The sequence below is a fragment of the Xiphophorus couchianus genome, chromosome 14 (genome assembly GCF_001444195.1).
Source record: "Xiphophorus couchianus chromosome 14, X_couchianus-1.0, whole genome shotgun sequence".
Lineage (NCBI taxonomy): Eukaryota > Metazoa > Chordata > Actinopteri > Cyprinodontiformes > Poeciliidae > Xiphophorus > Xiphophorus couchianus.
The window spans coordinates 11,011,539-11,038,199 of record NC_040241.1 but is presented as its reverse complement, the minus strand read 5'-3'; the positions used below and the strand labels follow the sequence as shown (position 1 = coordinate 11,038,199).

General features: G+C 38.2%; 1 protein-coding gene across 6 annotated transcripts in view; it reads right to left on the bottom strand.

The window, feature by feature from the left end:
• Positions 1–14,768: 14,768 nt before the first annotated feature.
• The window catches only part of pcdh7b (protocadherin 7b), a 138,904-nt gene continuing 127,011 nt past the window's right edge, over positions 14,769–26,661 (bottom strand). For 2 of the 6 annotated variants that reach the window (XM_028038451.1, XM_028038452.1), the window contains exons 3-4: positions 18,693–18,711; positions 17,401–17,528 (exon numbers count right to left, since the gene is read on the bottom strand). In XM_028038451.1, the coding sequence (XP_027894252.1) occupies positions 18,695–18,711 (17 nt within the window). In that variant the 3' untranslated portion in view covers positions 17,401–17,528; positions 18,693–18,694. Of the gene's footprint in view, positions 17,529–18,692; positions 18,712–26,661 lie in introns of all 6 variants that reach the window. The other 4 variants (XM_028038448.1, XM_028038449.1, XM_028038450.1 and 1 more) reach the window with 3 other exon arrangements.

Here is a 26,661-nt window from a genome sequence, read left to right as displayed (position 1 = left end):
TATTCTAAAAGTAAATCTGTCCCTTTTGAATAGAAATTAATAGTACCATTTCATCCAAAAGCCTATAAAAAAGGTCTCTCCTGAGAAATAAGAAACATTTTCACATGTCCAACACCCATTTGCACCTTGCATCTTCCAGTAACAAAACAATCAAACAGTCAAAACACATTTTTTTCTCCAGATATTGAAAAGATTCAACTGTTTTCTAGGTACCAGTAGCCTAAAATGGCAAAATATACAAAAAGAAATATAAAACAATTTAAATAAACAAGGAATATTGAACTAAAATCACCTAAAACATCAAAAACTATTGCAGATCTATAAGCATGAGATGGTCATCCAGACAATGAAGTAAATTAAGTAATCAAGACCAGAAATGTGTGGAATTTTTACACAGAACATTTATGGAAACTGTGCAGTGACCAGTCTTGGTGTCTTTGTTTCTTTTCTTTGTTCTTTTTTGGGGGAAAGATTCTATGGCAGCATTTGGAGAGAAAGCACAAAATTAGTTTGAACTAAACCATGGCTCTACAGCAGCATCTCTGACAAAAATTAATGTCAGTCTTTGGATCTTTTCATGTCGACAGAGAGGCTCAGAGCACCCTGTAACACCTGAAGCGGTGTACGTCAAGAGAGAGACGTGTTGCAAAGGTGAAACTGTGACACCTCACTCTTCACAACTGCTGCAGCATGTGTTTGTGAAATGCCAGCCCTTGTACCACCTGTAAGGATTCACAGCTCCTCTAGTGAGTGCTAACACCTGCAAGGTCCTGCACAAGCTTGTAATAACCATCATTTGGCTATTAACTATTTATCCATGTAGCTTGACTGTGGTTATTGGACAGTGTAGTCATGTTAACTCTTTCCGATCCCTCTTTAAAATTTCCCTTCAAAACATATGGCACCGTTTGTGAACAGTGAAATGTGAAACGGGTTTCCAGAAAAATGTCCATTGATCTCTAAATGTGGTAGAAAATGTATTACGGTTGATCAAATGCACAAACAAAGCCTGGCCTTTAAAATCTTTGTTTATGCTACATTTGAACAGCGTTGATAACATAAAATATAAAAACACGTCTTTGGACATCTAGTTGGAGAAGTGTCCCTGATCTGGGTGGCACTGCTAACCAATTGTATTCAGTGAGCACATCTTGCAAGCCTAATTAAAGCACATTCAGAAAGGTCCCCACAATTAGAATCAAAAAGTATGTCATGGTTATAAAATTATTGGGACCATGGAAAGGTCCTGAATAATAGCAAAGTTACAAGACAGCCTGAGTTTCAGAAACCCAGCTTACAAATCAACAAACTAGTTGACCTCAGGCTGTCTGACCCCACCGTTTTTATCAAAAAGGCTAGGCTGGTGTTAAAAGAAATCAAGGACAAATATTGTCATTCCTGGAAAACAAGGCATGCAAGCAGGGGATTAAGGTCATAAAGTAATATTTTAGTCTCTATTTATTATCAGTTAAGTGCAAATGTTAAGAGGGGTGGGCCAAGGTAAAGAGTTAAGATATGGTAACAGTAGGTGTACAGATTAAGGCTGGGCCACTGGCATATTTTCTTGCTTTAATTCTCATATGGTACAGCTTTCTGCCAAGTAACACTATCGAAGCAAAAAATGGCAAAAATAAACCAAAAATTAATGAAAAAATAGGAAAGCATAGAACCGCTTTTCATGTTTAACTTGCTACTATTTTGCTTCAAATCATTACTAACAGGGATATTTATATCTCTTATAGGGATATTTTTCACTCTAACCATTTATATTACTTTGTGTCAAATAAGTTGAAAGCGTGACAGGACATTTGTTATTCAGCATAGTATATGGTTTATAATCAGTACCCAAAGCTCAGATATTGAGGCAATGGAACAAACTGACTCAAATTCCATATTTTCTTCTCACAGCAATCAGGCAGCAAAAGAGGCTAAAGGTCTGGCTCAAAGGCAGTCTATCAGCAGCTGTGTATTGAGCAGTGGATTGCCCTGCTATATGAACAAGCATTTAAAGTAGATGATGAAAGCTGACAGCATGAATCCTGAATATCCCTTTAAGTGACACAGGTGGTTTTGTCACACGTTTTCTCACACATTACACAAGAGAGGGAAAGAGAGAGACATGTGGGTATTAAATGAAAACAGAAACTACAGCCTGTGCAGTAGAATGATTTGATTAATAAAGAGGATAGAAGTGTGACTACTGACATTTAGGTGACATTGTGCACATCAACATCTGTTTTGTTTCACGGAGACAGATCTCTCCCAGGGGTTTCTGCTGCTCAACATCGTCAAATCCTTGTGGGATTTGCTCTGTGTGTGTTTGCTTATTATGTTTGTTGCATTACCATACATGCAAGAATGAATGTGTCTGGAAAATTAGGGTTCTTGTGTGGTAGTTGTGTGTTCGTGTAAGATGGGCTAAACATTTAGCTACACATTCTCTCTTCTTCAGAGAGGCAGTTAATAGAGGTTTTATAAGAAAGGGTTCACATCCCCCATGAGATTACATCCTGTACCACACAAACCCAGCTCCTCTCTCTTCCCGTAACACAGACACAAGGGGCAGTAATCAAGGTGGCCTTATGATTTTGTAGCTCACAGTTAGCCTGCATGAGGCCTATTAAAATAAAAATATACACGTTTATAAAGAATTTAAAAAAAAAAAACACACCCACATGTTCTTATGTGAGCTGATAGGGAACTGTTGATCTCCTTGGTGAATCAGAGAGGCTAAGAATGTATTTTTATGGCATTATCTCAAGATCAAATTTATTTTCTCAGGATTACAGGTAAAGACACTCAGTTATTTTACTTCAGAAAACATTGTTTAAAATTCCTAACAAAATTCAATTAATTTTAATCAAATGTTGAAGAAAACTAACTCGAGAGAGTTAGTAGTAGCAGTGGGGATGGGTGACCTGACAAAGACAAAACGAAGAGTGTTCTTAAAATCACTCCTTTGCTGACTGAGACGTCCAATTGAGGCATGGGTCAGCGCCCTTTATTAAACATAAGTATAATAAATTATTAATTGGGAAGAATCGTGAGCTGTGCTAAGGTGACATGTAAACCAAAAGCTGCTGGTTGGACCAGCTGCACACTTAAAAGATCCTTGTAAGGATCAATTCATGAATGTATAAGGCTCAATTCATTTGCTAATTTGGCTCAACCTGTTTGGTCACTTTAAATGTGCACATGAATTATCTTGTGAGGAGAGGCAGCATGCTTTATCTTTACAGATTTTGTTAGAACACAAAACAAAAAAAATCTAATATAATTTTCTACTAAGTTTCTTTTGTGATCATTGCTTTTTAACAGATTTGTAAGTAAAAAAAAAAAATACAATCTGTGGCCAATTTAGTCTGTGTTTAAATTAAACCATAGTACTTAATACTTTTATTTTTATGTGACACTACAACCCATGTCCTGTGACTTTGCTGCTATTGCACTTGAATTTCCATACTGTGGCACAATATTTCTATTCTATTCTATTCTATTCTAGAGTTCTGAGTTTGAGGGAATAGATGGAAGTTAGGCAATTCCAGTCTCTAGCTAAGTTTTCAATGAATTTCTGGATCAAAGATGGCCTTCCCCTAACATCAAATTACTTTATTTATTTTCAGTCTCCCTATGTTCTTCAATGTGCTCAGAAAAAGGCCTTAGAGTACTCTGTGCAGCCTCTGAGCAAAACTTACTAAAAAGTTCCAAATTACCACAATTCATTTTGGCTGCTTGGTGATTTTCTTTGTTTTAATGGCAGAACTTGCTGGGCACAGCGGGATGGAAATGGCTTGCTGTCCATCACTAAGTCAGAATGGAATAAAGCTGTGATGCATTCTGGCCTTGAGCCACAGGGTGAGTCAGGCGATTAGGCACACACACACACACATACACACGCCCACGCACGCACTCGCACCTACACTGTAGTGTAAGGTCAATATAAAACAACAGTTGAGTCAAAGCCTGCATTCGTGATCTGCCATTGAAGTAAGACTAAGTGAAATAACAACAAGTTGGGTTAATTCACTGTTGTTAATATTATTTTTGCAAGATTTTTTTTTAACATACAAAGGAGGGAGCAATTATAATTGTGTTTTCAAAAATCGCATACAGCTGCTTTGCACATTATATGCTTATATGGAAAATGTTTATTTGAAAATGATAATCAGTTATAAAGAAATATTCCTCTTTTATGGCTGTTACCTTTCTCATGCGTACAGTGTGAGGGGTGGAGCAAAACCAACTCTCCCTCTGCGTGTTAGCTTTTGCTCTTTTTCTGTCTTCCTTTTGTCAGTACAAAAAATTTTGCTGAAAAAGAAAACCTTAAGACGGAAAATAAAAAGGAAAAACCAAGAAGAGCAAGACCAAATGTGAGGCTGGTGTGACCTGTAGGACAGCAGTGTTTGTGTTCAGTCATGTAGTCTGGGGCACTTGCTGAGGTGATGCTCCTTTTTTTTTTTTTTTTTTATTCTACTGGTAAATGTTTCATAGGAGAAAGAGCACACGAGTGAATAAAAGCAATTTCAAAAACATAAATGCATGTGAAAAAGGGCAGAGATGAGATACGACTCCCACTGCCAATGTGTTTGTAGTGAAACATTGCCGCCCAGCCTGATTTTGTGTTTAATCACTTTATGACTCATATGCCATCTATGATCCCTATCAGAATGTTTACCATAAGGAAACTTTCAGCGCAAAGCAAACGCAAAAACTGATACACATCTGAGTGTCCATGTCATGAAAAGGGGAAAAAAAATTGGATTCTTTGCCTCGTAGCACAACAAGAAAAAATGCAGACGAGTGAAAATTAAAACATGTTTTACAGAGCCATGCCTCTCATTTCCATCTGGAAATCAACTGTTTAGAAGTACAGTTACTGATACTTGCAGTTCTTGATTTTAAACAAAATGTATGCCTTCTCACGCCACAGGTTTTCTGTAGGACCTACGTCTGGAAACTGAGAATGCCTCAAGAGGAGGCTGATTGTGTGTCTGGTGAACCATTTCTGTGTGGTTTTGTATAAATATCCCATGGAGAGAAAAAACCTATAAAACCCACTTTCAGTGGTAACCAGTTTTTATTTAAAATAGCCTGGTGTTTAAAAACAAAAACCACATTATGACAATCTTGTACACACTGCGAAAGTTCCAAAGCTTTGGATGAGCAATAGGCCGACAGCATCACAGACCCTTGACTGCACCTAACAGTGTGCAGGGTGTCCTTTATCCTCATGTACTTTATTTTATGCCAGTCTTTTCTGAGGTGTTATGAATTACAAAATAAAAGTTATTTTAGCTTTAAAAGGAGAAAACAATAAAAAAAATGTTACAGTGTGCGCATTAATACCGTATACAAGATTTTGGTACGTTAAAAGTATCCTGCTCAGGTTCAAGGCTTTATTGATTGACAGTGCCATTGTTTACTGTGTTTCATTAATGAATACATTACCTATATACTGTATGTACATACATATATAGGATATTAAAATGTTTAGCAGCCTAACACAGAATAAATGTTTTATAGAAAGGTGAAAGATAGTTTTTGATATTGTAATTACTATAAATGTCAAATATAAATTTTGTGTTAATCTGTGAATTGACAGACACAATCTAGAGAGCATTTAATCAACGTACTCCCAAAAATTTGGAGGCATTTAAGGCTTCACTAGGTTTGTAAATAGTCTATGGAAATTGTTGGCTCTTCATTGCATATACAAATACATTTTTATTTTTGCTGACTGAGGCCAGACCAAACCATACATTAAGTCTGTGGTGGTTTAAGGTGAGTATGAAAGTAATTGCTTAACCAGTTAGGCTTTTATTTTGTTATTAACTGCTTTATTCTTTCATGTAAGCGGTTATTGATCTATTGCCTGCAGTAATAGATGCTGTGAATGAACTTTGTAAGCGGTGCTGGGGACAGTAACGGCACCAAACCGTTTCTATCCGTGTGAACAAAAGACCCAACTCCGGGGGATCAAAAGAGACTCCTGCAAATTGCACTCGCCACTTAATTTGGAGAACTGAAATTATTCTTTTTAGAAAAATCAAAGCTTTTCAGAAGAACCAGCAGTCTCATAAGGCCTGAATTTATCATACCATTTTCCTTTTGAGAATATTGAGCACACGTTGGGAGAATATTCAATTGTACAACCTCCTAATATCAAAAGATTCTACATCACAAATAGTTTTTTCGTGTGTCATTTTTGAGAAACAGACATTTGCCAATATCTCTTCCATGAATTTTGCTTTTTAGGTTTATTTTTTTCAAAACCTTTGTGATGGAGACTTAAGCCACAGCAAGTAACCACATCATATGTCAGTAGTTGTTTTTCTTTTAGAGCAAAAAGTCTGGGTGTAGGGTGTTAGAGGGGCGTTGGGTGTTTGATAGTCAATCAACAAGTCACCTTTTTCTCAATCTCTTTCCCTTACAGTTTGCCGCCATACATTTGTCATTTCTCTGCCTCCCCCAGCTCTGTCCCTCCATTTTCTTCTCACACGCTCACTTTCTCTTATGTAAGTACTTCTCATTAATCACAGCCTGGCTCCAACTACTAAGACCTGTATGGATTTTTGTCAAATTGCTTCTGCCACATAAATCTAGTACATATAAATTTGTGTGCATTCAACTCTCAACTGATGTGTGATTAATGGTTGAGAGTACATTTGCCCGTTCCACTGCAGTTTGTTTGGCCTCACAACTAGCGAGCGTTCATACCTCATGCTTGGCGAAGGATCACGTCATTAGCTTATTTGTTGCTGCAAGTCATTGTGGGAAATCTATCATACAGCAGCAGGGGTCATGGGGAGTCTGGTGGTTAATAACAGCCGACCTGGGTAAACTGAAAAGAGATCAGTCAAACCTCCACTCTGTGAATCCACTCATTGATTTTTTCTTCATTGCCAAATCTGGATAAGAAAATTTTATGAATTCATAGGACTGCTCATATATAGTATCTATTTACATTGTGCTATGTTCACAAACAGCACGTTGACAATGGCTGGAGAGCTGTAAATTACTGGGTTTATCAAGGAGCTTGGGCTTTGGATGGACCAGTTAAACATTTCCAGCTTTAGTCCAGCCTATAATAGTAGAGAGTCAGAAACAATGAAAGCAAATATTTACATACATAGGTGAACAGACAATTAAACAAATAGGTGTAAACAGTAAGAGAAGAAAATATATTTGGAACAAAAAAAAGGTCATTTCATTAGTATGCAGAATTATGCATTTACATTTACTTAAAGAAGTGAGTTATTTTGTCATTAAATAGGTATAAGTAGGTAAGCTTAGTTCATAAGAGAAGAAGAGAACACTCATGACAGGAAGTGTGAGTGAGTTACTTCATTAAGTAAAGAAGGAAGCTGGTAAATGTGCAAGTGAGTAAGTTAGTCGGTAAGTAGGCCGACTAACTAGTAGTCGATAAGTCTATATATATATATATATATATATATATATGTATATAAAGATGTTAGTTGGTAAAAAGGTAAATAAGTCTGTAATTAAATAAGTATGTAAAAGTGAAAGTAACTTGCAAGTTATTTAGCTGAGGATAAGTGCTTATAGACATTTTTTATGAACATTGAAATGTTACTTTCAAAATTGTTTTGGATTTATTTATTTATTTTTATTTTTTTGCCATGTTTCTGACCCACATAGAATATTAGTGTAAGGATACAAGAGGAAAAGTTCATTGACAACAATAATGATGAGTAATGTGATGATCTTGATCTGACTGGCTCTGGAGGCAGGAGCACTTTGAGGACGAGGGCGAGAGCTGAGCGAGAAAAATGAATGTATAAATATAGCAGATGTACTGAGAGCAGAAGCTTAGTGATAGATGTAAGTGGATGAACACAAGGGAGGAGAATTGAACCCAAGGTATCGGTCTGTGTGGAGGTCTGGATCAAGTAAATCTGCGGAGAGTGTGGAAGGCTTGAAGCAGGGTGACCGGTTAGCGCGTTGGAAGGTGGACATGTATGAATGAAGGAGGTTACCTTAAAAGTGAGCACACATCAGTGTTGGTTTACAGCACATATGGAAAACTCAGGAAGAAACTCAAGAGGGGCTGGAGGTACTGCACGTGACATCCAGGTGTCGAACGGCACCCAGGTTCTCTTATCCCCCTGTTGAGCTCAACTGCTCTGGTCCACCCTCTGGGAAGAACCTGAATCTCCAGGCTAAGCTGCATCCTCCAGTGCATAATTGTAGCTCCAGTCTATAGGAAAAACCAACACACCAGATTCCTGAAAAATAAAAGATCCAGTAAAATGATTTAACATGTTGCCTAACATTTAAGAATGAACTAAAAATAGCTATAGGTAATCTTTCATCCTTAAGGTGAAAGAAGTTTCTAAAAGAAATTTGACAAGTGCAATATTGTTTCAGTACTATATTTTTAAGAAATGATTGTGAGAAAAACAAGTTTCCAGTGTTCACATAATCTCACAGTGTCATGACAAAAAATTTTAACTTATTGCACAAAACTGATTCCTAAATTCAAAACAAACAACACAAATGCTAGTCAAAATACTTTTTTATTGTACAGTGTGAGCTTCCCACTGCAAAGCAAAGGTCACAAATCCATGCAAAAGTACCTTTTGAAAATAACATTTAAGAAGGTACTAAATGCCCAAATTATTGTTTTTAAAATTTGTTTTTTTTATTTTTTGTTATTGGTTTGACATAATTTTAAATGTTGCATGTTAATTATCTGTTAGAACCTCCCGATTAAAAGAAGCAAAGATGTTAAAACATCAGTCTTTGTCTACTTAACCTGTATAATGTTTTTCATTTGGTGATGGAGTTATTGACAAAAACAGGCTTGGCAGTACTATTTAAATTTATGGAATGGGTTTGCAGAAGTACAATGAGCTGCACACAATGAAATCACATACAGGAAGGCCGAAAATCAATCATCATTTTAAGGGAATGCTAGTACTGAAGAAAAATAATGAAGACCCAGCGCACCTGGTACACTGACATTAAGGAGGACCTTTAAGGAGTCTCTCAAGTCTGTTTCCATGGATGATGATCAAGATGAGGTTGTCCAGCAGCAAGCCTTGTTTTTCTTTTGATCATCACTTGAGTTGTTTGAATGAGATGGAAAGAAGTTCTCTTTTGATATAAATACTAAGCGCAGTAAGAAATAGAGCCCCCGAAAAAGCATTTTTTAAATGGTTTGAATTACTTCCATATACTGTACACTTACCCAATATGTCCTATTGTATCTGCAGCTAGACCTGCAATCTAATAATTACTTAATTAGGTAAGCTCATTAAATTCCATATAACTGCAACAACTGTAATCCAATAAAAATGTATTCTGAAATGTTATAACGTGTGATCATAGGTAGAAGAATCTTTACGGTATGTGTGTCCATTTCCACCACAAAGGCAATAAAATTACCTGTAACGACAGCGGCCTCGGGGGTGCAATTGCTGGAAAAATAAACCGCAGAGAGAATTTATGTGATCACAATTAAATCAGCGTTATTGCAGGAGTTTCCTCATGAACTTGTTTATTTGTTCCTACCCTAACACATTAAAAAAAAAACCTTGGCTCTCACTCCCTTTGTGCATTCATAAAATAAACATGAAATAGAAATCAATTTAACAAAGCCCTAACTGCTATTCCTCGGATGCCATTTCCCACGGTTGTGCGGGAAAATAAAATTTAAAGACAATAAAAACGTCATAAATTGTGGATATCAAACAGTTTCCTCCAAGGTTTATGGTCGAATTCCCCTTGCTGATGTGATTTTAAATCGTTATTTCACACCAGTGAGCATGAAAAGGAATTAGAATTTATATTACAGTGGCATGCTTTGTGTTTGATACTATAGAGGTGATCAATGATTTCATTAATTAGCTCCACATATTTGAGCTTTGGGAGCCGTATTTTTTTATATCCTTTCTACTCACCATGTGCTCTGTGCTCTATCAAAGCTGTTTCCATCTTATCGTCCTACCCTTGAAGTTTTATAAGCCTGTCAGTCCCAATCTATCAGATACAGGTCAGATCAAAAGTTTCCCTACACTCATCCTTAGTACGACTATCATAATAATTTGAGTGTGTGAATTTCTTTTGGACTGTTCTTTTTGTGGGGTGACTTGTAATTCGACAACCAACTTTAAAAGGTAATGTAGCTTTTTCTCCAGTCCACAGAGGGATGTAACTATTCATATAGGCTCAATAGTACATACAGATACATAAAGACACTTCCACTAATATTTGGGTACATGTTCCTTACAACTTGCAGAGAAACCGAATCCTTTTTTCAGATACTTATGCACTAACTTCTCATTTGTTTAACAATCATCTTGACAACCACATACCATGGTTGTGGATAAGATGTTAACCTGTTTAAGAAGGGTCAAATTATTAGCCCCAATTCCTTTCTGCAAACTGATGGGAACTCAAATTAAGAATTACTGAGTGACGATTTTCTTGGCATTCTAAAAGCAGTAGCTTGGAAACCTAACAAAGCAACACCCTGGCCAAAAAACTAAGGGCTCTTTGTGGTGAGCTCAATTTGCCTATAATTTACCACATATTTCCATTACTCCAGAAACATGTGTTTTACAAATAAGGTCGTCACTTTATGTTAGAGCTGCATGGCTATAAAGTTTTTTATCAAATGGTGCTCTCAAAATTACTCATCTGCTCTGAAAAATGATTGAACACCTAATTACGATATATTTATGTTCCTTCAATGTTTATCATTTTTATGGCCCTTCAATATGAGGATATTTGCATGTTAAATTACACAAATTGAGATCACTTGATGCCCCAGAAACTTTAATTTAGGTGGTTATTACATTTTTTAATAAATTTTCATAAATACGGGAGTGACTTCCTGAGAAATTAGGAGCCTTCAAAAGTAATAAATAAAAAAGTGATATGTCCTACTCCAACAGAGTAGACTGAGAATCTTTCTCCATCCTGTTATATTCTTCTGTCACCACTAGGACTGAACCATCCCACCCCAGAAAAGCACACACACACACACTTCCCGAGTTAATGAGTGCATCAAGTCATATTTGCATCCCGCTTCGTATTCTCATTATCCAGCATTCATTATATTTAGCTGCTGTTTTATTTATATATAAAAAAAAGCTGACAACAGTTGATTGGTATGCATTGCCTAAACATTAATTACATTCACATTCATTCTAATTTGTCTTAATTTCCCCGCTTTCCACCAAAAAAAGAAAAAAGAATGCTACCCACTGATTATTTCGCAGCAAGCAAATTCAGAATTCTCCAAAATGAACCTGAAGATGAGCGAAACCATTTGCATATCAACAGGATGCAATCTTGCTGAGAAGTGACATCTATTCTGGATCAAATATGAGAGAACAAATAATTGTCACACTTTTTCCTTTTTTTGTTTAATCTAGATGTAAGCAACAGTTCCTGATTTGTGCTTAAAAAAAAACAACCAAAAAACTTCTAGTTAAAAATGTGTAGCATATATGTGATACCATTATTCGTCTTAAGCTGTTGGAGACACTGCAGTATGCTGTGAACCAGAGTATGTGGAATTGATTAGAATGAATCTGTAATTACCTAGCTGGTAATCACCTCATACATCAACTCAGACCCACATGGAAAATTGGAAATCGATACTAAAATATAGATGAGGGTAGATTTTTTTTTTCTTTTGCATTCACCCCAGCGAAAGCACACAACAAACACAGTATGAGAACATAAACATATATATCACACAGAGGAAGATGAGTTTGGGAATTACCTTTCAACGGGGTTCCCTGAATAGCAGAGAGAAAAACTGTCTTATTTCTATTGCAGCATTTAAATTGGTCCTGATTTATGAGAACTATTTTCAAAAGTCATTACAAAATATGTAATATCGAAACACAGCAGTACTGCACATTTTCCACGTAACCAATATTTACACTGTCACCCGCAATCACATTACCAGTTGTATTTTTTTTTTCTATTCATGTGTGCTTCTAACTGAATTCAGATCCTTATTATTTCCAGACAAAACTGACAGCAATAAATACAATTCTAGAGGAATCCACTAAACTCACACACCTGGCTGGAGAACACTTTTTGGATCACTGGATCCTAAGAGTGTCAAATGTCTTTACTGCTGGAAGTAGCCATCAAAAGACAGTTATACGCTGTGGACATAAAAGGCTGGATCTGGTCAGCAATGATACTTAGGTAAGCCAGGGTGTCTTCTGCTTCACAATACACCCCATTCCGCGTCTTCCCCACTCACCTCTTCCAGTCTAGCGGCAGCAGCAATTAGCATACACCTGGTTCCAACGTTCCTGAGAACGGTTGTTGATGGCATACTGAGAAGCATTGTTGTGACAATGTGGTAAAGGTGGAGTGTCAGAAAGACCAGGAGCTATTCGAGAAGTGTCAAATTATAAAGTCATGTTTGTTATATACAACATTTTTATAACAACTAAAGGTAACATAATTACCTGTCTGTGCTCTAAAAAGGCGTTGACTTCCAATGTCCCTTTAAAAGATCATTTGTTTCATGCCAGACCCATTTTCAAGAGGTGGGATTTTTGCAAAGTAAGCCAGCACACTCCTTTTTGTAGCGCAGTTTTAGTCATCCACACTGGAGAGTTTTCACAATGAATGACCTTTTGAAGGTCATGCCACAGAATCTCAGTCAAATTTAAGTCCAGATTTTGACTGGGCCACTCCATATAATATTTTCCCAAATGTATACTTTTAATCAGCAGTGGTTTTGTCTTGGATGCCATTTTTTCCATGTCTCTTTCTCATTATTGAATCGAAAAAGACTGACCCGAGGCAAGTGGACCCGAGTGCTCTAGATGTTTTTCTGAGCTTCTTGTGACATACATAAGTTGTTGAAGTACTGTTGGAGTAATTTTGAAAGGCTGACCATTCCTGAAAAGGTACAACACTGCTCCATGTTTTATGTATTTGTGGATTGTGAATATCGCTGTGCTTGCTTAGAAGTGTCTTAGTAGACCCTTTCAAAGGCTGGTAGATGTCGGTGAATGTTGTCTTAATTTTTATAGGGCCTTGATAAGCTTCTTTTTCATATTTTTTAGCCTGTTTTATGTTAGACATTCTGTTTAATGTATGTTTTTGATTACACAGGTACAACAGTAATCATGCCTGGGTGTGGCTAGTGAAACTCATTCAAAATTAATCAAAAATACTTAGTAATGTAACTTGGGTGGTCAGATATTAATTAACAATGGAATTAAATGATTACAAAAATGCTGAGAAGTTGCATTAAAAAAACACAATACACCAAAGTAGCGAAAGAATTGCACACAACAGTTTTAACATATTATATTTTAATTTCTGCAGAGACAAAAATGACAAGCAATTTATTTACACAAACCTGTACAAAAGCAAATTAAATTATGTAAAATATCTCATAAATAGAAGTGGACTTGCGTTCAATACACTTTGCCATGTTCAGCTAAGCTGCGTGCATAGTGACTCATGTTAAACGATGATAAATTTGTTCCTCAAATTTCTCTATATCAACATCCATGTTGCAGGACAAATAGTAATGGGTAATATTACAAATCTCATTACACGCATGTGAATGTTTTTTTTTTGTTTTTTTTTCTCAGTAAAGACAAGAGCACCCACCGAGCGCACACCTCAGGAAGGCAAGTTTCACACTTTCTGTCACATGTTAAAGAATCCCAACACCTGCTCTCATCTGGGGTTTGGTGTCCGTCACCTTGGTGTTTCAGAAAGAAAAAAGAAACAACCCTTTGAGCCTATCATTTCTCAGAAAAGATGTAGAGTAGATTGTGTTCTATGTCGTTGTCCTTGTAAGGCAATCTTTCTTTCATGTCTTTTCGTTTACACCCTGTAAGAGTCTCTGTTCCCACTTTATCTGATGTTGAAATAAAAAAAGAAAGGCATCACTTTGCAACATCATAGGGAACCCTGCAGCATACTCATTTGTAGAACAGGGTTTCCGTACCATAATCTCTAGATATGCAAACTCTGTAACTCTGTGCCTGTACTTTTTCCTCACAACACATCCTGAGGTGTGCATTCTGGCAGGGCAATTCCCCCCCCCCCCCCCTCTTTTTATCCCTCCTAGTAAACTGTCACATTTGCATTTTTATCTTCCCTTGACTTTCGAGCAGTCAAATGTCTTCAAGCATTTTTTTTTCTTTCCTATTTTTTTTACTTCCCCGCTATCTCTATCTTTCAGAGCTTTTGTTTCATGCACAAAAAAGGTTACTTGACCTCTGTTGTCACACATGTACATGAGCGGAACACAACCAAAAAAAAAAGATTTCCAATAGATCATTTCCACCAACAAGCAACTTTTCACCTGTACCTGTATTCATTCAGTAATGCACCAAGGATGCACTAGGAAATTGGTATTTCAACAAGATAACTGACCCCCAGTGAGGAGAAATCATTTCAATTATTAGACCTTACAGGCTCACTGACATTTGACTAGTCATCCTTTCAGAAGCAACAAAAAAGAAAAAAAAATCTTTGACATCATGGGATTTCATCTAATATGCAGATGACTTCCAGTGCTTAAATGCCAACCCCATCTACTAGTCAGTGTGATCATTTCTGCACCATTTCAGACCAACATTTAATCATACCAATTGGTATAAAAAGGCACAATTGCATATTTGCATTCACTCAGTTTTTTTTGTTTTGTTTTGTTTTTTGTCCCCTTTTTTCAGAAGCACTCTAAATATACAAAGTGGCACCAAATAAAGGAGGAAAAGAAAAAAGTGAAACACAGTACATCGTCATCATCATTTCCACAATTTTATCTGCAACTGTGTGACATTGGAAGTGACTAAAACAATAAAAATACATGAGGAATTGTCTATCCTAATGGTATACAGCCAATACAAAAGAAAACAAATCATTTAAAGTATATGTGACATGAGGCAATGATAAAATTTGGTAATGGGTGGAAAAAAACAAAATCAACAGTTCAGTCTTGATTAGTCTACAAAGTCGCATTACATGGGTAAAATGCAAGCAACAAGATGGGCTTCCGTTTACAAGAGAAACTTTTTGTTTGTTTTTGTACATTTTCTTTTACAGTTTTTATTTTTATTTTTTCATCATCTGTCCTTCTCTGTAAGTGAAGTAAGTTGCCATTAAACGTGCAGTAAAAAGTAAATATTCAGGTATACAGTTGATAAGTATTAGGAGCACTTTCTTTCAAACAACGAGTAGTACTTACAGACTATAGGTTGCCGGAGTGGGTGTTTAGAAAAACTGAAAAAGCACCTCCGGTTGAGCGAAAAGGGGGTTTTTGCTAAAATACAAAACAAACAAAAAAAAAGTTTAATTGCATCTCTTTTTAATTACAGTAAGATTTGTGCCTCTGCAGCTGCAAAAACAAAAAAGAAAATAAAAAAACAATGTACACAAGGAGGCACAAAATCTAAACAATAACATTTGTGTGTAGAAAGAGTTGGTGTAATGATTATATGGGTGGTTTAGTTGAGACATGACATTCATATCGCTCATTCCTTCACAAAACAAGTAATGCATACTTAAAGCAAAGTTCTCGGAGAAAGCTTTTCATCTATGGGTAATGCTTCATCCTATTCGCGAAGCTTTGGTTTGACTTCGACAGAAACATTTGTCCACATGTATCCTAAACTGTTGCTTTTTTTGTTTGATTGTTCCCTAACTGAGCTGATTCTTACATTCATGGTTAAAAAAAAAAGCAACAGCTATAAGTGCTTAAAGGATTCCAGTATATGGGCATCAATGTCATCTTGAAGGCTTTTTGAGAGAAGAGTGAAAAATAAGGTATTGGTCACACTTATGTCATGGTATTTATTGCTCAGTCCTAACACACACACATACACACGCCTACATTCACGCACACAAATGAAAGTAAGACATGTCTTTCATTGCAACTTTTTCAATAACAACTCAGCCATGGGTATGCTTTTCAGTCTCCCAATATAGACAGATTTTAACTCCACCTGAAGAATTTTAATGTCTTGCCAGAACACTGTGCTTAACCCAAGTTGCCACCAGGAAACACAGTTAAACACCAATTCGTATGCTCTTCTTACTAAGGTGATCAGATAATAAGCCATGCTTCTCCAGGGAATGTGATTGTAGACGTAAAGTATCTTGCATTTCTCAAGGTGGGTTTTTGTCTCAGTCTTGCCAATCAAAAGACAAAATAACAGAGACTTACTAAAGGTAGCAGGGCAAAGGTCGGGCACCAGAGCCACAAGCTCTGTTGCTAGCTTTCGATGCTTATTTACAAGGAGTGACACTTGCGCAAGGTTCTCACGCAGTTGGTCATCAAAAGTTCATCATTTGTCTCTTAAGTGGAATTGCAGTCCAAGCCAGGAAAGTCTATTGGCTTCTAAACCAGGTTTCCATATCCTGAAGAGGTCAGTTTTTAAAGCTTAGTCTTTTCAGTCCCTTCTAATATTCAAATTCAGCCATGTCTTGGCTTGGAAGTTCAGTACAAACTCAAAAGATGGCTGATGGTGAAAGAGTCCAGTCGCTTTGTTTAGACAAAATGGCATCTTGGCCAGACTATTCTGGACTGTAAAAAAAGGCCAAATCAAGGCAGATTCCAAAGTCAAAACAGTCTGCAGTTCTGATTCCAGAAAAGAACAGACAAGGGAAATGAAAGAAATGGGCGTATTTTTACAGTGTTATCTTTAAAAACAACAGTTACTTCTGTAGGGAACACTGGAGTAGTCATGCGTGTGCTGTATATCTAAAATGAGTTGTTTAACTTTACAGATTGACTATCAGGCAGCAGACTGTCTCCAAACAGCAAAACTTGCCATTAGTTCCTCCTCCTCTTCTCTGCCAGGTCATGGCCAGAAGTAGCACTTTGTAAAACTGTTGTGTTTACATGTCCGCTTAGATGTTTCGTTAAAGAGTAGCTGTAACATCTCTGGGGAAGTTTTAGTTGGCGTTTGGGTGGCTGGAAGAAAAACGTCTGTAACTGCAACAATTATGGGTAAGTGAGTATCGTTCGCAATGGGTTTTGAATGCCGCCGGTTTTATGGTAAAACTCCAAGCTTACAGGTACACCTCCCGTCGCGTCAGTGTACCACACGACGTGGGCTTGTACTCTCCGGTTGGCGCGAGGGGAATCTCCTCGGTAGGGTGGCCCAGCGTCTCCTTGCCACCTCCTGGCGAGCCGTAGGAAGGCGAGCCAAAGGCTTCGTAAGAAGAAGAGGAGGAGGCCATCTTCTTGTTGAGCACGTTGCGGTTGCGGTCTCCCATCATGTGCGTGGTGGTGGGGTCTCCATTGGCCATGGCAGCCATGGCGAGGGTCTCTTGGCTACCTGGCTGCTCCACGCTGCCGCTGCTGCTACTGCTCCCGCTGCTGCCATTACCGGTCATGAAAGTGGAAAGCTTCGGTTGTTGTTGGGGGTTGGTGGTTGACTTGGACGGCCGTCGCTCGGGCGACGTGCGCACAGGCATCCAGCAGGAGTCCGAGTGGCCGTACTCGTTGCACTCCCGGGTGCACTTGCCAGTCATGGCTACGTCAGGCAAGGGCCGGGAGTCTGGAGGAAGCAAAAGAGAGCGGGGAAAAAAAAAGTGTCAATAGCCGTAATTTATTTCAACAAAGTGAGAAAATTTCTCATAAGCTTACAGCTAGCGCTACTGTTGTGGCATGTTTCAAGACATAGCTATTAAAAATACATTAGTCTGTATGTTTTCGTCCCTTAATGAGGTCATTACCACATCTAAATGTTAATGAAGAAGATAAAAAAGCAATAAAAAAAAAACAGGCCACAATGGTTAGGGACCCATGTTCGGAGCTCTTTGTGTACCAGTGAGTACAACACAGCTCTCACTAACAAAGCTGCATTTATTTTCATGCAGAACGCATACCTCATGACAGCAAGAACAACAAAAAGACCCACAACGAAAAGAAGACACTACTGGCTACGACGACAGCCTCAAACTAAAAATAAACAACAGAAAAAAGTGGCGTGAATAAGAGTTGAAATAATGTCATGCTTCAAAACACATTTTGTGCTGAGAAGGGAAGGGGTTGGAGCCGCAGTGGTGAAAAGAGGGGGAAGAGGTCAGTTTGTGTTTCTCATGTAAGATTTAAGATGTGCCGGGGTTGCTCTGTCTGTGCAAAATGGAAACACCACCGACACCCTCCTTTTTTTTTTTTTTTTGCTGGTATCTTAGCTGATTGACAGACGACAATCACACGCTCATCTAAGTAGCTTAATAGCTTTGCGGGGCTCAAGCGCTCAAATATCCTCTTAAATCCACTATTAAGTGGCCTTAACCAATTACCTATCTGAGCGCTAGTCTCAGATTAGCAACATCTTCTGCATTATTGCGGGAAGCAAATTATGCGCTTACAATGCCACTGCTGGGACAACACGCTAGCCTCACTGTCAGACAGTAGAACATCTAGTAGATATTTCAAACTGATAAGTTGACCGAACATAAGATCGTACGTTTAAAAAAGGAAGGAATAAACAAGGGAGTCCTTGCCAAAGCCTTAATGGTTTCAAATGAGACAGAGCCGGAGGAGTCATTGTTACAGGTAGTGCTGTGTTAGATGCCGTTTCATGAAGCAACCTATGGGAAACCAAAATCAAGCAAAAGCGAGGGTGATTGCAAATCAAGCCAGGCATGCCTTTGCTCAGAAAACGAAACAAAACAAAAACAAAAAAAACAACAGAGTTTGGACCATAGCTTACTTTTAATGCTCTTTATCTCCTGCAAAAGAAACAAAAAGTAGAACAGAAATCACTTTTAAATTCTTTATTTCTGCAGTATTAAGTGTGCAGGAAAAATATGTCGATCACACCACAAAAAAGAAAAAAAGGTTTTGCAGAACAGACACATGACTTGAGGACACAATGCAGCCGAGACAAGGACAGTAGGAGGAGACAGGAAAAAGGAAAAACAAAAAGAAATTCAGCTAGGGTCCTACAGATTTAGAACTGAATTCATATTTTATAAACAGACTGTGAATGTTGCGTTAAGAGTGCCATTCCTTCTTTGTGCTAATAGAAATCTTTGCCTTCTACTGGAATACAACGACCACTAATTACTGTGACTCTTAATTTTTGGCTGATTAGCTAACCCAAAACCTCAAATATACAAATACATGAAAAGGGAGGAAAATGAAACAAACAAAAAAAAAAGATGTGACTGCAATCACAATTAACATGGCAGCTGATGTGATGAGAATGACAAGTGTGGCTTTGGATCACAGCATGTCTCTCCCTCCTTTTTCTCTCTGCTTCAGCTTGACAAGACAAGCGGATAGCAGGTACGGACTGCCTCTCTTGTTTGTTTTTTTTTGTTTTTACTCCAAAGATTGAGCCATCAGGCTACCCACAATGCACAGCATCTCTCTTGGGGGGCATCTGTGCCCTGCTCCTGAAACGCTCCTATGATTTTGCTGCACACCTCTAATCGTATTCAGACAAAGAAGGGAGCACGCTTAGGCAAGCAACCTTTAGCACCCCATCTCCGCTTGCTTCCACAGTTATATGGAGAAGTAAGGTAACTAGCGCTCTGCGTGTTGTGCACTCTGATAGAAAAGTGATTTCCAAGCCATGCTCCACTGACTCAGCAGTACTGCTAAAATCAAGGACATTCCCCACCGGGTAAATGAACTGGGCAGCTATTCCAAATCAAATTTTTTCTTTTTTCTTTACTTTGTCTCTTTATGTTATTGTTTAGTCCATCTGAGATTGGTTTAATATTATGAACACTCAGACTCTGCTCTGACTGTGCTTAGAATGTGCTCATTCTAAGCACAATCAAAGACTGTGCTTAGAGTGAACACAGTCTTTGATTTAAGGGCTGAAGTAATGTTGATGTAATCAAACTTCCCAGCCACTAGCTTTGAAGGTTATAAGTGATATCATACATGCATCAGATAACTCTCCTTATATATTGTAAATACTGTTTAGTTAGTTCAGGAGGTTCCTTGAATGGTGACAGTTATGAAAATGTGATTATTAGATTTTTATTCTAAAATACTGAATATGCAGAAAAAATACTAAAGGATGAGCAGATTTATTTCATTCTATTTTTTATATTTAAAATTAAAACCGCGTTTCAAATACCGGGCTCACAATATGATGGAAACAACTAAAAATCATTTTTAAATACTTATCGCCATTTATCCTGATCAAAATATTTGATATGAGTAAATGTGATATATATTTTCTTTCTCCATTTTTGTTTTCAGGTGAAAAACTGTCAGAGAAAAACTTGTTTGATGTGTGCAAGAGAAAAAGACCTCAATGGCTGCAAAGTACATTAATGAATTTATTTATTCTAAATATGAAAATGAAACCTGTTTAATTTTCCGTTCGCTATCCGTTAGGACCAGATAATCTCAAGAAGCCAGGAGATTTATCTACTGCAGATCATTATTAAATTCCTAATAGTCTTTTAGAAGGACCTCAATTCACAAATCCAGAATTATTACTCTCTAGATTCTTATCACTGTTGCGATCAACAAAATGAAGCTACCAGATTTCTTTAAAGGAGGATATGAGTAAGTTAGTTTCCATACGTATCCTCGGGCCCTTGGAGCACCCAATTCCGAAATCAGGACAGTGGAAAATGTCTTGAAAGAAAAGCCACCAGAGCACTCACAGCCCAGTATCTGGCTTTTGTTAGGTGTTCATAAAGGTCTTTGCAAGCCCACAATACCAACCGCGACTCAGTACAATATAAGCGGGTCACTCTGCCATGCTTAAAAAGCCTAGCAATAATGACAAACAAAACAATCAGGAAGCCACTCTGTCCCATGTTAAATTCCCAGTGCCCCAGTCTTGCTTTTAGGAAGACTGGGGTTTCAAAAAAAAGAGTGATTGTGTTGGAGCCACAGGAATATTATTGTCATTGCTGAAAGAACAACTACTTTAAAGTCACTTACATTAGCATAGAGAAAGAGAAATGATGACTGCTAAATAAAAACACAAAACAAACACTGGGCACTAAGACTTTACTGTATGGAAAGATTCTGTTGTACTATCCCCTCACTTAAAAATTATATGGCACATCAAGAAAGTTCTTGTAATTGTTCGAACAAGCAGTAACAGTTGATTGTGTCCTTTTGTGTCACAGAAGTAAGCTGCGTATGTTTTTTCACTGCCACATGTCAGCAAAGTTCATCAGTCTGCGTTTGAGCTCTGTCACTGGCAGTCTAGTTTCTAAAACGCTGATTTTTGATCCATGACTGCTCTCATTTTCCTGCCAGCAGTTCCACACAAAAACCAAGGGAATGTTCATTACAGAAAGATGGAGCGATTGGGAATTTAAAAGAAAAAAAGAGAGCGAAAAACGAGAGCAAAGAGAGAACAGAGAGATGACTTGCCAGCTTGCGTCTTTATGTATTTGTCTGCATCGAGTTTCTTTGATAGACATTGCTCTTGACTGGACAGCAGATAGGGGTCAGAGCAAAAAGAAAAGAAGGGTTGAAGACAGGAATGATGTGAAAAACAAGGGAGAGGATAAAAGAGACAAGAGATAGAGGACGGAGTGTGTGTGTTCTGAGTAGAGCAGGGTCAGGGCAGAAACAGCAGACTGAGTGAAGAAGACAGCATGGCTGCCTCTGGGCCGTCATAGGCCAAACACATTGCCAAAGAGAACAGCGAAAAGTAGAGGAGACGAGAGAAGAAATGGGGACACGAACAAACACAAGAAACACAGGAGAAGAAAATGTTGTGAGGGTGGCAATTATGATAACTAATAAAAGAGAATGCTCTGTGTTTTTAAGAAAAGACTTGACAGCACGTGCTTGGAGACGTGCACACTCACATCATAGGTCTGGAGACCTTGATTTAGCTTGTTTAAAGCTTCAAATTATCTCTCAAACAGAGAGTTCCTGTGTGCAGCCAGATACGAGGCGCCGCTCACCTCTCCTCCAACTCAATCTAATAAGCTTCTATCATATTAGCTATATTAAGAAGGCTAAAGAAAACACTTTAACCTTCAAATTCCATTTACACCCATCCGCATGATTTCAATTTGAAACCATAATGGAGCACATTCTCCATCGAGGTGAAAATAGAAATAGTTTTTTCGACCTGGAAGAAGACACATGAGAGTATTCTTTGTGAGAGTAGTCAATTTGCTAGACACTGAGAACAGATACGCTTCCATCCAGGCAGTAACTCTAAATGAGGCAGGAAAAATTTGGATTGAAAGTTTGTGTTCCAACTTTTTTAAATAACTCGAGTTTTGTGAGGAAAATAAAATTCCAAATAAAATACCACAAATTCAATGAAGAATTTCTGCCGTACACGATAAATGCTACAAATCGATGTTTGACTGACAAAGTGGCAACAAACCATAAAGCAGTCTCTTTATGGACATTTCATGTTCAGTAATACATAATTGTATCTAATGGATTCATCCATTTCAGTTTGAGTTGTTTTAACTGAACTGAGAGGTTTAATTTTGCTAACAGTTGGCCTTTAACACCTGTAAAGGCTAACTGCTAGCTAAATTTAGTTTATCACTATTTGATAAACTAACAAAAAATGACATCTTTTTTATTGGATTTTAGAGAATTATTTCTGACAGTAACTTCACAGAACCTAATACTTATTAAAGCTGTCACCATGTTGTGACAGTATGGTGTCACAACCATGAGCTACTATAAAAAAAAAAAAAGCACCACCCCTGGTCAAAAACAGCCAATCAGAGCCAGGAGGAAGCACTTAACACTGTCAATGCTTGCCTGTGGCCCTTTTCTTTTGTCACAGTACATTTTTATTCGCTTTTACCCAAACTTATGGTGCCGAGATATTTTTCGTGCAGGTAAGCCAACTCCTAATCATAACAGCTTTGCAGAAATAACAATTAGTTAAAACTAGCCAATTAATTTGAGTGTGAAAGAATGTGTTCCTCCTCACTTTCGAAGGACCCCTGTGGCAATGCCTCAGAGCTAAAAGGTCCAGCGCATCAGAGAACCAACAAACAGGCTAATGCTCTGCATTTCTAAATATTACTGCAGGTGGTTTTGGTGAAATTTAAAGGGAAGAAGAGGATAGAGAAGAAAAAAACATGCTAAGAAGAGAAAATAAAGGCGAGGGAGGAAGTGTTCCTGGGAGAAAAGAGCAGCAAGAAACAGAATAGGTGCTAAATTATTAACGCGGTCACGGCGGGTTCAGACAGAACAATATCCACAGGAAAAAGCGATATTTGTCTTTCTCTAGCTGAGATGCTTGCCAGACAATTAGGAAAGGATGGAAGAGATCCAGCGGTGATAGTGTGGCTTGGTGGGTGGGGATATGGAACAAAAAGGAGAGCGCTGAGGAGCAATGGCCTTTGAAAACAGATCGCCTGGCTTGGAAAAGCATTTATTGATAGCATTAACATCAGCAGTTGGAAACCTTTCAGCAGCAGTTTTGAACAAAAGTAACATTTTAACTTTTGTTACTCCCAGTTCAAATGTTGAGTAGAAGGGCATTTAGATGTTATAGACATGAAACAGCAAATTTTCTGTATCTCCAAACTGCATTTATCTTTCATGCAAATCATACTCTGCTGATGAACCTACTTGACCCACATTTGCTATTCTTCAACAAACATCCTCCCATGCCGCAATCACCCCCCACACCCTTTTTTTTTTCTTTTTTTTACTTCAGCAATGCGTCTTATGGGCCAGCTGGCAGGATGCTGTTGAGTGTGGCAGCAGTTGATCTATTCCCTGCCTCCTGAGCTTCTTGAAGTATTTACTACCTGGCAAGGGCAACTAAGGGAATAATCTGGAACCCCCACCACCACGCCTTGAGAGCCGCAAGACGGGTGCGGTGGAAAAACGGAGACGAGAGGAAGAGAGGAGAAAGATACAGAGCCCTGATCGAGTTTTGTAATGACCTGTCACCTCCTTTTGTCTCACTTTCCACAATGTCGTGCGTGGAACAAAACAATATACGCGCAAGGCTGCACGGTTTTCAGGGCTATATTCAGACAGACTGGGGTTATGACGTCACTTCCATTTTAGCCTCTATTTTTTTTTTTTCTTTGCCTGCAGGCCATACCCTAACAAGCATTGCAATGACACTTCAAACAGGCATTATGGGTATGATATGGCTGCTTTTCCCCTTCAGCGGGGTCAATACTCTTTCTGGCATAATGAATGTACTGCGGCCTGGTCTTGAGGTAATTAATTGAGGAGGAATTAACTAGCATAATTTCATTCTGGTGACAATCTCTCACCCAATTATCAAATTGAGCTTGCACTCTCCGTACCCTCCGCACATGTCCTCAGACTCTGGGGGGTCTCTACGGCTTCTTGCTCCATTTTGAGCAACGAGCTGCCGAAGCAGGAGAAGACCACATACATGTGCGGACAATGGCTCTCATATACAGTGCGTTGCAAAAGCATTCTTACTCTTTGAACTTTCTCTCATTGTCATGTTACAGCATCCAGAGCATTTTACAGGATATACCAACACAAAGCGGTACATCATAAGAAAATCCGTGATTTTATTTTATTTTTCTTCTTACAAATCAAAAAGCTTTCTTTGGTTTGTAAAACTGCTCCAGTTACACGATGTAACCAGCTAGTAAGTTATTACCAGCTTTGCACATCTAAAACTGAAGCGTTTGTGAACATCTATTTTAGGTCTTGCCAAATATTCTTAGCTAAATTTAGGTCTGGGGCATTTAAACACAAATATGCTTTGTTCTTAACTATTTCTACAAAGCTCTACGTCTGTGTTTAGGGTTGCCCTGCTGGATGGTAAACCTATCCATCTGTTAGTCAACTCTAGCCACATTCTGTCTCGATGCCAAAGGACAACCTCCTCACAAAAGGACGCTGCCGCCATCAGTTTTCGTAGCGGACCCAGTTTGTTGAGGTTGTCAGCTTTCTGCCACACAATTTGTGTTGTATGTAGGCCAAATATATCTGACCAGAGAACCTACTAGAAAGTTTAGGATATTGTATTATGATATAATCCAGCTTTGAACTTCTCTACAATTTTATACCTTCATGTTTGATGATTTCCTTGGTCTTCATGCTGTTTGTTCACTAATGTTTTCAAGCAAAACTCTAAGGCCTTTACAGAACAGCTAGATTTACTGAGATTGAATTACTCTCAGATGGACTCCATCTACCCATTAGGTATTTTTAAGGCAGTTTCTATTGCAAAAAAAACCCATTTATTATCTTTAGTTGTTACATTTGTGCTACATTTATTAGTGAAGTAAATCAAGTGGTTGGAATACTTAGTAGGACGTTGTCTTCTTTGCCAGGAATATTTTCATTATCTTCGTCATGCATTTGTGGTTATATATAGATATATGAGGACAGACACAAGAGAATGCCTCCGTAGAGCTCTTGTGACCCACTGTCATATACAAAAGGAAGGAATAGCGGGATGATTTTGAGAGCAGAGTGACTCATCCAGCCCTCCTGAACAGAGTGAAGGGATGGTGCTGGCTTCCTGCCACACATTCACAAGCCAACTGAAACTAAACAAAACAAAAATAAAAAAAACCTTATTCACGTCCTGCGTTCTGTGGTGCAAACAAGAAAACCATACAACAAATGCATATTCTTTTTAAGCTCTAAGAGTATTTTGGCATTCTTTTCTTAATCAAGTGCTGCTTACATCATTGCATATGTAATGCATTTAAATCGAGAGAAAAAAAAAAAGAAAAATGAACACCTCCTAAACATGGCATTGTGTCACCCCCTCACTCACATGCTTATGTGTGTTTCCTACAGTAGAGCTGAGCCTTTTACTCTGGAAGCGCCATGAGGATTAGAATTAACAGCTCTGCCGTGGTGCACGCATGCAATGCTGCTGCTAGTAACCGATAAAACAATATGGAGGTCTCAACTCGGTTTTACCTCCACACGCACACACATGCACGCCGCCACACCAACTGCATGTTTTTGCACTGCAGCAAACCTTACATTAAGGACGCAGACTGTGTGAAGAAGCTTCCGTTTGTTGTGTCTGAGCTTGCTATTTTCAACCGCAGACAAGAAGGCAAACCCAGAGTGTTAACAGATAAGGCAGACATGGAATATACGATGGAGCAGTGTGTGTGGAAAATGGTAGGGCTTACTGTGCTACTCTGAGGGGGTTAACTCAGTTTTTCACAAATGTTTATTATTTTTAATATTATTATTATTATTGTTGTTATTTACTATTTCTCTAAAATCTTTCTCCCCTCTCTCTGTGACACATACACAGCATCTCTCTCTTATTTCGCCAGCCATTCTTTAGAAAATAAGTGTCATTGCTTCTCCTCCACTGTTACTCTTATCGCACACTCCCAGGCACACGCACACAATGGCCTGTTTTACACCATTAAATGGTTATTTGTCAAAATAAAATTTCAATTAAATCCTCCCAGAAAAAAAAAAAAGAAAAGTCGGTGGTTTGTGCTTTTCATTAACATATAAGTAGGAGAAAATATCTAAATTCCCAGTATACTACAGGTATCTGCGTGGAGAGCGGGAGAGGTGATAGGTGTATATCTGAAAATGGGGTTATTACATAAAATGTAAAAACACCCATAACGTGTCTGGTTGTTATTTCGTGTTATGTGGCTAAAACACATAGAAGCTGCACAGAACATTATACTCGTACATTCAAACCAGCATAAGTACAGCATTACCCCACTTGGCCGAAACTGGAGAAGGAAGGACACATTAGATTTTGTGTATTGTCG